Source organism: Haliaeetus albicilla, chromosome 6, assembly GCF_947461875.1.
Source record: "Haliaeetus albicilla chromosome 6, bHalAlb1.1, whole genome shotgun sequence".
Classification (NCBI taxonomy): Eukaryota; Metazoa; Chordata; class Aves; order Accipitriformes; family Accipitridae; genus Haliaeetus; species Haliaeetus albicilla.
This window is the reverse complement of record NC_091488.1, coordinates 6,461,979-6,474,300: the sequence shown is the minus strand read 5'-3', so window position 1 is coordinate 6,474,300 and position 12,322 is coordinate 6,461,979. Positions and strand designations below refer to the sequence as shown.

Below are 12,322 nucleotides of genomic sequence, written 5' to 3'. Positions count from 1 at the left end.
AAATGAACACTTGCATACTCATGGGCAATATCACAAAGAAAATTCTGAAGGTTGAGGTCCTGCATCCATACTCAAAGCTGTGTTGTCACAGCGTGTTTCTTCTCGGTGTTGTTGCTCTGTATTTCTTCTGTTTACAACATCAAATATTTCTGTCCTTGGCTTTGGTTTGCTGGTAGTAGAACATGATTAGCTCCATGTTGTGAATTATAATACAGTAGCATGTGAACTGTAATTGTTATTTTCAGCTTAATTGAATAGAGTTGTCTGGTCAGGAATAAATTTTCTGTCAAAGTATTCTTACACTTCTGCTTTGTAGAGGAAAAAAACCTCATTATAGAAAAAAAGTAAGACATTTTATCAGTACCATTTAACATTTAGCTAGTGAAATGCCACATTGCTCTAAATTGTAGCTTTGGCTCCATAGCTACATCTCTGATGTTTGAAGCTGGCCATGAAATGAAGTTTAATGGTATGGTGGGATAACCTTGGCCAGCAGCTAGATGCCCCAGCTGCTCTCTCTCTCCCTGTCCTCAGCAGGACAGGGGGAGAAAATAGGATGGAAAAGCTCTTGGACTGAGAAAAAGAGAAGGAGATCACTTACCAGTTACCGTCATGGGCAAAACAGACACAACTTGGGGAAAATTAAAATAGATCTGTGTAGTGAGAAACAAAGACAGAAATTAAAACACTTCCCCTCCCTCTTTTTCCTAGTCCGCACTCCATTGCTTTACTTATCTCCTCTCTCGCCAAGGGCCGCAGGGGGACGGGGAACGGGAGCTGTGCTCAGGCCATACCAGCTCCTCTCTGCTGCTCCTTCCTCCTCGCTCGCTTCCCCTGCTCCAACGTGGGTCCTCCCACGGGCTGCAGTCCTTTAGGAAATATCTGCTCTGGCGTGGGGTCCTCCCCAGGCTGCAGGGGGACAGCCTGCTTCACCGTGGTCTTCCCCACAGGCTGCAGGGGCATCTCTGCTCCAGCATCTGGAGCACCTCCTCTCCCTCCTTCTTCACCCACCTTGGGTTGTTTCTCACTTTTTTTCCTCTCCTCCTTTGCCTCTCTGGTGTTTTTGCCCTTTTTTAACTATATTATCACAGAGGTGTCACTATGTGACCACGGGGTCAGCTGTGTCCTGTGGTGGGTCCATTGGAGGCAGCTGGAACCCAATATAAGTAGGAAAACTGCAAAGCAGTTTTATCAGAGGTATAATGAAATATTTGCAATTGCCTGAGAAATTAAAATTTCTGTCTCTTCTCCGTCCCCCCCCTCCCCCCCCCCAAATTTTCTGGACAGAAGTTTAGAGGTTCCCCCACTACTCCTAAAAGGAGAAAGTCCTGAACATCATGACCATGCTGTGTGTAGAGCACGTAGTTTTCAAGCTATGTGAGCTATTGTTGCGTACAAATCTTAGCCTTTATATTTATTGCTGAAGTCACTGTAGTACACAGTTAAAATAAAAGTCATTGTCTTTTCAACCCTTTGAATGACTTCTCTTCCAGACGATTGTTTTAGCTGTTGCAATTTATGGAATGCGTCAGCATGGGATACGATGAAATCAGTGTCGATAAATAAAATGCATTTACAGTCTGATTCAAAGTGCAAGTCATATATTTGATTTTCGTTGGTAGCTGGAGACTGACCTCTTTTTAAGTAAATTCCATCAGATCTGTATTTTGCAGCATTAATGAACTATACTTAAAGTATTCTTCTAGAGGTATTAAAGTTTCATCATGAAATATGATTCTGAACTATTTTTACTGACTGATAATGGAATGCACAGTAGACACTTCAACAGTGTTTTAATAATTGCCATTCTGAAGTATACTGATAATTTCGGTATAATTATTTTTATTAATTCAGTTCATTTTCCATGGTAGCCTGTTGTTATTAAATATATCAAGCACACTAGGAAAATGTTCCTTTTGGTTATCTATCGTAATAGTCACTAAGGCATTTTTGTACACGTTTTAGGGCACAGTCTGTATTCTAACAAAAGGTCTTTTTTTGTGCTTTAATTCAGCTCTTCAGCATATAATATCAATCTGTAGTTTGCTGTTGATGAAAACAATTTAATGAACAAACGCTTTATAATTTTCCTTTCAAATTTTTGACATTTATAATTTTTATTTTAACATGTGCATCTAATTGTTTACCTAAGGTGGCATTTTAAGGTACATTTAAGAGACATTTTTTAAATCTCATCCTACTTTTCAAGGTATTGGATGATCTATGAAATGTTACCTGGGACTGGTAGCATTCCCACTCTTAAGGCATTTTGTGTTCAGCTTTTTTTATTAATTTATTAAAAGCAAATTACTGATTACAAATATTCAAGTGTTAGAAACAGTAACTAAATTACTGTTAGTTCAGAGAGTAAGAGCCAGTCTCTGAAATGATTCATTGAGTCATTATATGATTTTAGTTTCTGAAGTGAATTTGTTTCGATTACTGTTTCAGTTACAATTAGTTTTTTTTTCATTCTGAGTAGTAAGGGAGTTTTTCTGTGTTGTGTTCTGGTAAAGAAATAGGCAATAGAGCATGCAACTTCCAAAAGGAGCCTGAAATTGAAATTGAAGCACAGGAGGATTTGATAGGTGAACCTGAATTAATTTCCAATTATGAGTCATCTGAAGCCATACAAGGAACCAATGAACACGCATGCAGCATCTAAACACAAATGATATCTGCAAGGCATAAATTTGAGAGCCAGAAAGTTGCCCACTCATAGACACGTTAAACTTGGGCAGAAATGGTCAGAGTGCAGGCTAAAGAGTCGATGACAGTCCCAGAAAAAATTGGTTTTGCTTGTTTGCTGTGTTTGTATTTTTCAGACAGTTCAATAATCTTGAAATTACATTGCGATGAATTTTAGTCATAGTGCCAGGATGAGTTACGCTATTGCCAGTCAGGTTCTGTGCAATGTAATAAAATGTCTTTTTAATAAACAGAACGATACTAAAACGCTGAAGAAGTGGATGGCTGAAGTGGATGTTTTTCTGAAGGAAGAGTGGCCTGCCCTTGGTGATTCAGAAGCACTGGAAAAGCAACTCGAGCAATGTACAGTAAGTATTCCCTGCCTGCTTGGCAATTATTCGATTCTTCTCTGTGAGCCTAGCTTATACAGAAGTTACACAAATGACTACTGTTCCTAAAAATAAATCTGTGTTGTAAGGGGATTTTCTTCTGCAAGCTATTTGAACCTCCTGCATTTCCTGGGTTTGAAGGAAAATTCCATTAAAAGATTGGGAACTTTCATACAGAGAGGAGGCATACAGTGACTGTATCATTATGTATTTATAGCAGGAGCAAAACATCAGAGAGGGTACTTGCAGCAAATAAGTTAGTAGCCTTTTAAGATAACTGTTTATTTACTTTGTTGCGTTTTCAAACATTGCATGTTTATTTGTTATAAGCTGTGTAACCTGTGCCAGATGATCTTTCTCCTTATCTATTATTCACACATTATTTACAAGCTTTTCTGACTGTACCGAAAGAACTTGCAGGTATTGTGAGTTATGTCCATTTTTTTTCTCACTACACTTACAAGTTCCAGGACTTTGTCCCAGCAGAGTTTTAAAGCATCATGAAGTATTGATACTTCCATCACAGGGTTTACAAATACTTCTGCCTTTCCCAACAGAGTGTGTAAGTGCAGTGAATCTTGTAATCCATGGTAGTCCCTGTCTATATGTTCAGTGGAATTTACAGGTTCTGTAAATGTTCTGACAGGATGTGTAAATATTATGAAACGTACATATTGATCTTGCAGAACTCCGAGCTCCTCAGACTTTCTCTCTTACCCCTTATTTAAATAAAAATGATTATAAATTATATAGGACAGGTCTTATCTCTACAGAGTAGTAAGTTACATGTAACTCCTTTAGAATCTGTCACCTGAATTTATGAAGAGTTTGTACAAATATTAGCCATTACTGTCAAATATATAATAAAGCTACCAGAATCTTCATCATCTTTTATGTGTTTACACTTCCAGCCTTTTCCACTGTGTAGGAAGCCCAGGTAACATCTGCAGCACCGAAGAAGGCCTTAGGAAATAAAATTGGAAGTGGCAATTTAGAACTACCTCAGGGCTTAAATAATATTCAACCACAAATAAAATTCTAATAACTAGACATAACCAGAGAATATCACCAATCAGATCATTTTAAGGAAGTTACCAGGTGAATTACCTATCCAAGGGTAATGCTGGCGTAGTTAATAAGGTGGCTGTTTTCCACCATTATGATGGGATGCTCTTTCACAAACGTGAATAAAAGATCTAGGCGTTGTAATAGATACAAGTAATATAACTTTATATATGAGTGTATATATTGTATATACGTAACGTTTGAAAGTTACATAATATATATTTTTGCAAATAAACATTGTCTGATATAGCATAGCTTACCATATTTACAGCTGCTTATTCCTTTTTTATTTATTTTCATAGTTAAGTCTGTTAATTGTGCTCATTTGACTGGAGATCTGGACCAAAGGCACGTCAGAATCTCATGTAGACATGTTTTGATAGGGATAGCATATCTGAAAATTTGTGTGAATTTGCCTAATCTTCTGCTCTTCCTTTAGGCTTTAGTAAATGATATCCAGACAATCCAGCCCAGTTTGAACAGTGTTAATGAGGTTGGGAAGAAAATGAAGAGTGAAGCAGAGCCAGAATTTGCTTCCAGAATAGAGACAGAACTAAAGGATCTCAATGTTCAATGGGAACACATTTGCCAACAGGTATCAAGTCTCCCTCTGTGACTGGTTAATTTTAAATTCATAATCAGGTTTCTCATTGGCAGAATTTGTCTTTCTATGCATATCCAGTAGATATGAAACAGAATTTAGACATATTTGGTTCACATTAATTAAACTTCTATTTTAGGAATTTTGTTTAGCATGTAGCAATGCATGTAAAGTATATTTCTTTATATTATAATGCAATATCTTACTATTTTTATAACAAAGTTATATAGTAATATCTTAGATCTTAACAGCAATGTAATTTATGGTTCCTGCAAAACTAGCTTTCTGAAAGCGGTATATAGGCATTTGCCAAAAAATCCAGTTCTGTATTTAGCGTTACATTTTCTTTTGCGTCATTGTACTCACATGTCATTACTCTAGAAGAAATAAGACACTAAAGCAGTGAAGAGTTCAGAATTCAATAACTTGGAATTAAGAGTATGTGCGCATATGCATGTGTGTAAATTACAGTCTCCAATGGTCACACGAATTTGGGAGAATGGGGTATAACAGGAAAGGACCATTCTTTTGTTTTAATTAAAGACATTCTTAATAAATAATTTTACAGATTAAGGAAGCTAAAAATTGCTCTTACTTCATTGATGGCATTTGGATTCTTTATGATAGTTCAAAGGAAACGTCTTTCGTTTTGTATTTTTTTCCTAATTGTTCATTCTGTTTTCTACCTTTTTAGCATGTATTTGCATAACAGTAAAACTATTACCTTTCAAGGTGGTCTAATGCTTTCTAAGATTTTTATTCTTCACTTTACATGTGAAAAATAGCCTCTGTATATTGTTCAGATAAACAGTTATCAAAAAAGTTCATCTTTGAAATCTGTAAGACATTTTATTGATCCAGTTCTGTAGTCCTTCCCATTTGACTAATGTGGAGTTTTTAATTGCTTCTTTTTGTAATATTAATAAATTTGATATCTTTGCAGTTCTCTCACAGAAATTTCAAGTGATGCCTTACGAGTTTTAGAAGTCTGTTACAGTTGTCTTCTGACTCCCCTGAAAATTTGCCTGCAGTAGTTCCATTCAATACACAGCACAAATTATTGCCTCTCAGTGGGCATTTCTAACACGACTTCTTCAGTAATAGCTATTAAAACACATGAGTAATGAATACAAAAATCAGTTTGGTCTGTGGGGATTTCTTGAAAGGATTTGGAAAGGTCAGCTGGAGTTAATGTACGTGCAGTTAGTGTGACTGTGAGAGCTAACAACTGGCATTCGGATGCTCTTTCCAGGTGATGGGAGAATACCCTCTTCTGGTGCTGCGACTGAGGAAGAGGCAATTTTGCAGGGCCACATGCGGTTCTGCTTTGATACTTGTTGAACATCCCTTTTTTAGTGTTGTTCTATTTTGTTCTGTAAAGCAACATTTATGTAGAACAACATTTATGTTTAATAGTCAGTCCTGAAGGATGAGTAACAAAACCAGTAACAGTCAGAAACTAAGACCAAATACTAAGACACAATTCCCCCTGATGTTACTGAAAATAACATTTACTGAAGTAGCATCACAGTGCAGGATATTGGGAGCGATCAGCTCTGCAAGCCCAACTCTGAAAAATGGCACCAGTACAACTAACTGGTTTTGTTGCAAACTTCTGTATACCATTGAAGAATGGTTCAGCCAATGGCTGAATCAGTTATGGACAATTTTGATAAGTTGATGCACAATTCATAGAATCATAGAATCGTTTGGGATGGAAGGGACCTTAAATATCATCTAGTTCTATACGTGAGCTGTATGACATAAGTTATATGACCGCTATATAGTGATTGGCAAAGGATTTAACAAAAGTATTTTTCCCTTTGAGAGAAGTAGTTTCTTCCAGTAGGTGATTCCTTTTTCACTTACCTATTTTTAGGATATACACCTTTCTGAGAGATTCAATAATGACTTCATTAGTAGAAGAAAGATAGGCATATTGCTTTATTCTCTAGCAAGTTGCATTCAAACTGGTTTGAAGGTCATCTGACTTTACAGCTCAAGAGCCTCTGGTTTCATCCTTGGATGCACTTTCAAGGTCTCCTGTGGTTGTTCTTTTTACGTCTTTTAGAAAATAGTCCCTGGGTGATGTTTTTTCAATTTTTTTTTCTGATGACCTCAGCATATGGTGTAGAGTGCTGTTCTAGGATTATTGAAAATTCATTCTGCGCAGCAATGACTCACTAAAAAAAGGATGTATGCACATGTGTAATACTTTTGTGACTACCTATTATTAATATCTATCTAATTACTTGTAAACATCTGCCTAATTACAGCAATGTTATTAGTATAGGATTTAATTTGGTTCTTTTCGGGCTAAAATATTGTCATGTTTGTACAGTAGCCTTGCTTCAAGTACCATGTAATCTCTTCTTTCTTAAAGGCCTATGCTAAGAAGGCAGCATTAAAAGGTGGTTTGGATAAGACTGTGAGTCTCAGAAAGGATTTGTCAGAGATGCATGAATGGATAACACAAGCTGAGGAAGAATATCTGGAAAGAGATTTTGAGTATAAAACACCTGAGGAATTACAGAAAGCTGTTGAGGAGCTGAAGGTAAAAGATGAACTAATTCCTTGAGCTGTGTTTAAATTCTTTCTGAAGCTTTCGTTGTAGAGAAAGTCTACTCTCTCTTTCAGGAAAGTGCCTTTTGACATCTACTTGTTAGCCTAAAATTTAAAGTAGTAGGTGGCTTGAAGTAATTTCTATTTGGAAATGTTGGAAGGTATTTAATCTTTTGCAATACTGCATTGCTTTTTTTTCTCTGCTTCATTGGATACTTGATTTTGATGCAGCTTCAACATTCTTTTACATAAGGAATAATTCCTAAGATTCAGTTATTAGCAACAGTTAACTGATAGAGTGAAATCAGGTTTTTGTCTTCTCTTTGTATTAGAGACAGAGAAGAAAAAAGATTTAGGGCTTCAGGATGCATGTTGATATGTACTAAGTACGCATGATTTATTATTTTTTCAATACAGCAATATAGGAACAGCATATTTTGGTCTTAATAATGTTTCTTTCATGTGGGATGAATATGGCCTGTGGACAAAAACACCAATATACTCTTGCTCAGCCACTGGATGTGAGCTTGATTTTCATTTCAGAAGTGAATTGTTTGGTTTGTGCTATTCAGAAAGTCAGGTTATATGGCCTTAACAATCTATCCAACACTTTGCAAACTCTTCATTGTCCATAGGGTTTTGCCAGTGTTTGAGGGTATCTGACCTTGCAACTGATGATATCTTTATTTACTGGCAGAAATGACTTGATGGCAGTCAGAATATACAGAATATATGGAGATAGATGGAACAAGTTCAATTCATTGTAAATGAGACAAATATATCAAAAGTAAACATCTGCTCTAGAGATACAGTTCTTTTTTAGTAATTAAATAACAAAACTCACATTTATACATTGCACCGCATAATAAAACAGGTAAAATGTACGGATTTCGACACAACCCCCATGATGGATTTCCTAGTGAATATTCTGTGTTTCCAGGTGAAGTACAGGTGTGTCAAACTGTGACACCTCGACCTATGCAGATAGCCAGATCATTTGTCACGCATCCCTTCACCTGCTCCTGGTGATCCTTTCCCCGAAGGCTTGCAGCCACCTCTCCTGTCACACAACAGGCAAAATCTGGACCAGAATTCATTGTGACCCCAATTATTCTGGTTCATGGACTTCCTCAGACCCAGAGAGAAAGAAGGTTGTCAGGAACAAGGTTTTGTTTTAATATTTTCGAGCCAGGGAGTTCTCAGCTTAAATTCCTGTGAAGACCAGTACACACTGATGACACTCTGTATACCATCCCTCTGTTTCCAGTACTGGTATGACTCCAGTCATAGACACGATCCCATTGTAAGCACTCAGAGGAAACAACGCTAGGTATGACAATCTTATTAATGAGATGGCATAACAAGGGGGAGAGTAGCAAAAGGTGGAGGAAGAAAGTTGGACATTGGATTGATCAGTTGTTGTGGTTACACCGACTGAAACAGGGAAAAGGTGGCAGGTTGGTGGATCCTGATCATTTACGTAGGATTTGTTAATTACTGGGTTTAATTCACTATCCATTTGTGATTCTCTGTGTTCCTTGGATCTTTGTATTTCCTATGTCTGTCCTTTATCAAACGTCTCTGCCTAGGGTTTAACACAGAAAGTGCTGTTTAGGAGGATGGTCCCTTTTCACTTTATCCTCTCTTCATGTTAGGTTAATGTTCACTGGTGGTGAATAATGGCACTGATTTTTCTGCCTCTGTAAAGTAGAAGAATGAAATCAACATTAATGCTCTGATAAAAGTGTGAAATATACACTGGAGAAAAATTATTTCTGCAATTTCTCTTTAAATGCAGGTTAATGACAGTGGCAAGGAGAGGAAAATCAGACAGAATTATTTTCTTTTTTTTCTGTCTTGCTGCTTTTGATTGTGCCTTTAAACCTGGGTACACGAATTTGTAACACAAAAGATTTTTTTTTTCTTTTTTTCATTTGTGCTTCATAAGGTATTATGGCAAGAGTATTTTGGGCATTTCTTGGAAAAAAAAGTACTGAAATGTTTTACTGTTCTGGGAGCTCCAGAAAACTAAATAGTTGTGTGATCTTAAATTGTGTTGAGTATTGTGCATTGGCAACAAAATGGAAAAAAAGGGGGTTGGGAGTCAGAAAGTCTGAGAACTAATGGTTCTTGGAGTTGCTTTTTTGTTGCGGGGTTGTTTGGTTTTTTTTCTCTCTGACTTAATTTTGTCAGAGAGAATTCTAACAGTTATTAGAAATAAATTTCCTTCTTAAACCCAGACTACAACTTTTTTTTTTTCCTAGAGGGCAAAGGAGGAAGCCATGCAGAAAGAAGTAAAAGTGAAGCTTATTACTGATTCCGTGAATAATTTTATAGCAAAGGCTCCACCTGCAGCTCATGAGGCTTTGAAAAAGGAGCTCGATGTTCTAATTACCAGCTACCAGCGACTCTGCAGCAGACTGAATGGAAAGTGCAAAACTTTGGAGGTTGGATATCTTGTCAGTCATTGTATTTATAGCCTTTCTAACTGCAAAAGTAAGGTAGAGAGCAAAGATGTGTTATCATATGGGATCATGAGTAGCCCAAGGCTCTCATCGCTTTATGAGCCATATACCAAATACTACATGGTATGAGCCACATACCTAAAACTTTTTGAGAATCATACATGCTGGAGAGAAGCCTCAGACATGTCTCTTAGGTGGGAGACAGCAATGGCTGCTCAGGGTTCTTATCCCTCCTGAGATTAAGCCAAATATCTGGCTTCTGTAGCAACTCTGAGACGTTGTTTTCACCAGCTTCTCTAGGCTGCTTTCTTCCATGGCTAAGGATTTTGATTAAACGGCCCTGAAGCTGGACACGTGGTGTTATCTCAGCACGGGAGCAGCATTTGGTCTGCTGGCAAGCTGAATATGTCTCATGCGTTTTGAGTTGACCCTGCCATTTTGGCCAACTCCACTACAGATTCTTGCCATAGGACAGTTTGCATATTATACAGTGGTCACAGTGAATTTGGTATTATTTTTCCATTGTGAACTAATTTGTGATAGCTAACTTTGTACAGGACGGTCATATACCTGGGTAAAATTTATCTCCTCTAAATTTCACTGTGGAAAATGTGTGTATTCTAAGCTGGTAATCTATATTTCCTCTGATCACTGATGATGATGTTGTGTGAATTGCACTCTGGAAAACTTGATCTACAAACAGCCTAATGCATCTCAATAAAATAATTTCAACTTCTACTGACAAAAAAGGAACAATGAAAAGGTGATTTATGGAGAGTTTAAATGTTTTGCTTGTGTATAAAGTGCCATTTTTATCTGCTTATTTAAGTATCTTCAGGCACTGTAAAAATAAAATATTAGGCAATAATTTAATTCCAGGAGAATGAGAACGTAATTTCATTTTACAACATTATGTTTATTACTCCAGCACTTAAGTGGTCTATAAATTGCACTAAATGTGGTTTAGAATTAATTTCCATAGAGATTTCAGTCAGAATTTTTGAAAGCTGTTTTTTAGACATTTTATGAACCTGTGCTTTAAGTAATTAATATACAGAATATATAAGCAACCTAACTACATCTTGTAATAAAGACATAAACTTCTAACATGAGTCTTTAAAAATTCTGATAATTTGCATTTTTATATATTACAATAAAATTTTACAGAAAAGCATATAAAGTGGATAATTCATGAGATGGAAGATTCAAGTTGTATTTTGTTTGCAGAAGTGATCACTCTTTCATGTTATCTTCTGTGGTTTTACTCTGTTTAATCAAAATGTTTTGGTTGTGTATTATATTATCTGGAACATGTAATTACTGGGAAAAAAATCAACTCTAGGGCACTAACCATCAGATATCAACCATGTTGTTTTGGGCATAAAGCATGCAATGTTTTCAATGTTTTAGTAAGTTAAAGTTAGTTGTGAGATTTTCAATCTCAATAAACTTTTTTTTTCTCCATCAGGAGGTATGGGCATGTTGGCGTGAATTATTGTCATATTTGGATGCAGAAAACAAATGGTTGAATGAGATTGAACTGAAACTCAAGGCAACGGAAAATATCCAGGGAGGTGCAGAAGAGATTTCTGAGTCTCTAGATGTAAGTGCTGAGTTAAATAATATCGCATTTATCGTGTATTGATAAATTGTAAATCACATTACATTCAAAACAAATTATGAATCAACATTACATATGAGTAAGATGCAGAATATTTGGAAAGTCCTATGTTCTCACTTGATTCAACAAATGAAGTTTTGAATTCAAATCCACCTAAGTGAAACAGAGTAATTAAATGTGTTATGCCTGATTTCATAGACAATTTTTGTTGACAAAATACATGTTCTTAAAACATATGGCCTCACTTAAGCCAGTCAAAAAAATGCTGAAGCCTTCAGAGAGAGCAGGCTTTCATCCTAGCACTGCAACTCTGTTTATTATTACTTAATTTTTATTCATGGAACCTTTCAAATTTGTAGAAATTAAGTTAATACTCTTAGTGGATCAAAATACAAAATGTTACATTGATAATGCATTTTTGCTGTCAAACTTTGTCCATTCAGATAATGAAGCAAGTTTTTTATTTTTAAGTACACAAATACTCCCACTGAACTATTTGGGCATAGTCCATGTTTTTAAAATCAAGCACCCAATTTATTGCTTTGTGAAAAATCCTTCTTTGTTTTCGGTAATAAGTAGTACAGAACATTTGTTGTCAAGATGTGGGATGTAGATATTTTTATCTTTTCTCTCTACTTTTATTGTGTATGAAATGTGAAGTTTCTTACATTTTTAAGGAGAGTTGTGATGGTTCTGTAGAATCTTATTTGCAGAAAGGAAAACAAACTACTTTTTTCGGCCTTGTTTCAGTCTTTGGAACGTTTAATGAGACATCCAGAAGATAATCGCAATCAGATTCGGGAGTTGGCTCAGACTTTAACTGATGGTGGAATCTTGGATGAATTGATCAATGAGAAACTTGAGAAATTCAATACTCGATGGGAAGAACTTCAGCAGGAGGTATATTTAATAATTGACCTGTTTTTCCATT

General features: G+C 36.2%; 1 protein-coding gene across 15 annotated transcripts in view; it reads left to right on the top strand.

Moving 5' to 3' along the window:
* The window catches only part of DMD (dystrophin), a 1,308,223-nt gene that overhangs the window by 566,648 nt on the left and 729,253 nt on the right, over nucleotides 1-12,322 (top strand). For all 15 annotated transcript variants that reach the window (XM_069784897.1, XM_069784898.1, XM_069784912.1 and 12 more), the window contains 6 exons: nucleotides 2,943-3,056; nucleotides 4,582-4,737; nucleotides 7,127-7,297; nucleotides 9,570-9,752; nucleotides 11,239-11,373; nucleotides 12,142-12,291. In XM_069784897.1, coding sequence (XP_069640998.1) covers nucleotides 2,943-3,056; nucleotides 4,582-4,737; nucleotides 7,127-7,297; nucleotides 9,570-9,752; nucleotides 11,239-11,373; nucleotides 12,142-12,291 — 909 coding nt within the window. The remainder of the gene's footprint in view (nucleotides 1-2,942; nucleotides 3,057-4,581; nucleotides 4,738-7,126; nucleotides 7,298-9,569; nucleotides 9,753-11,238; nucleotides 11,374-12,141; nucleotides 12,292-12,322) is intronic.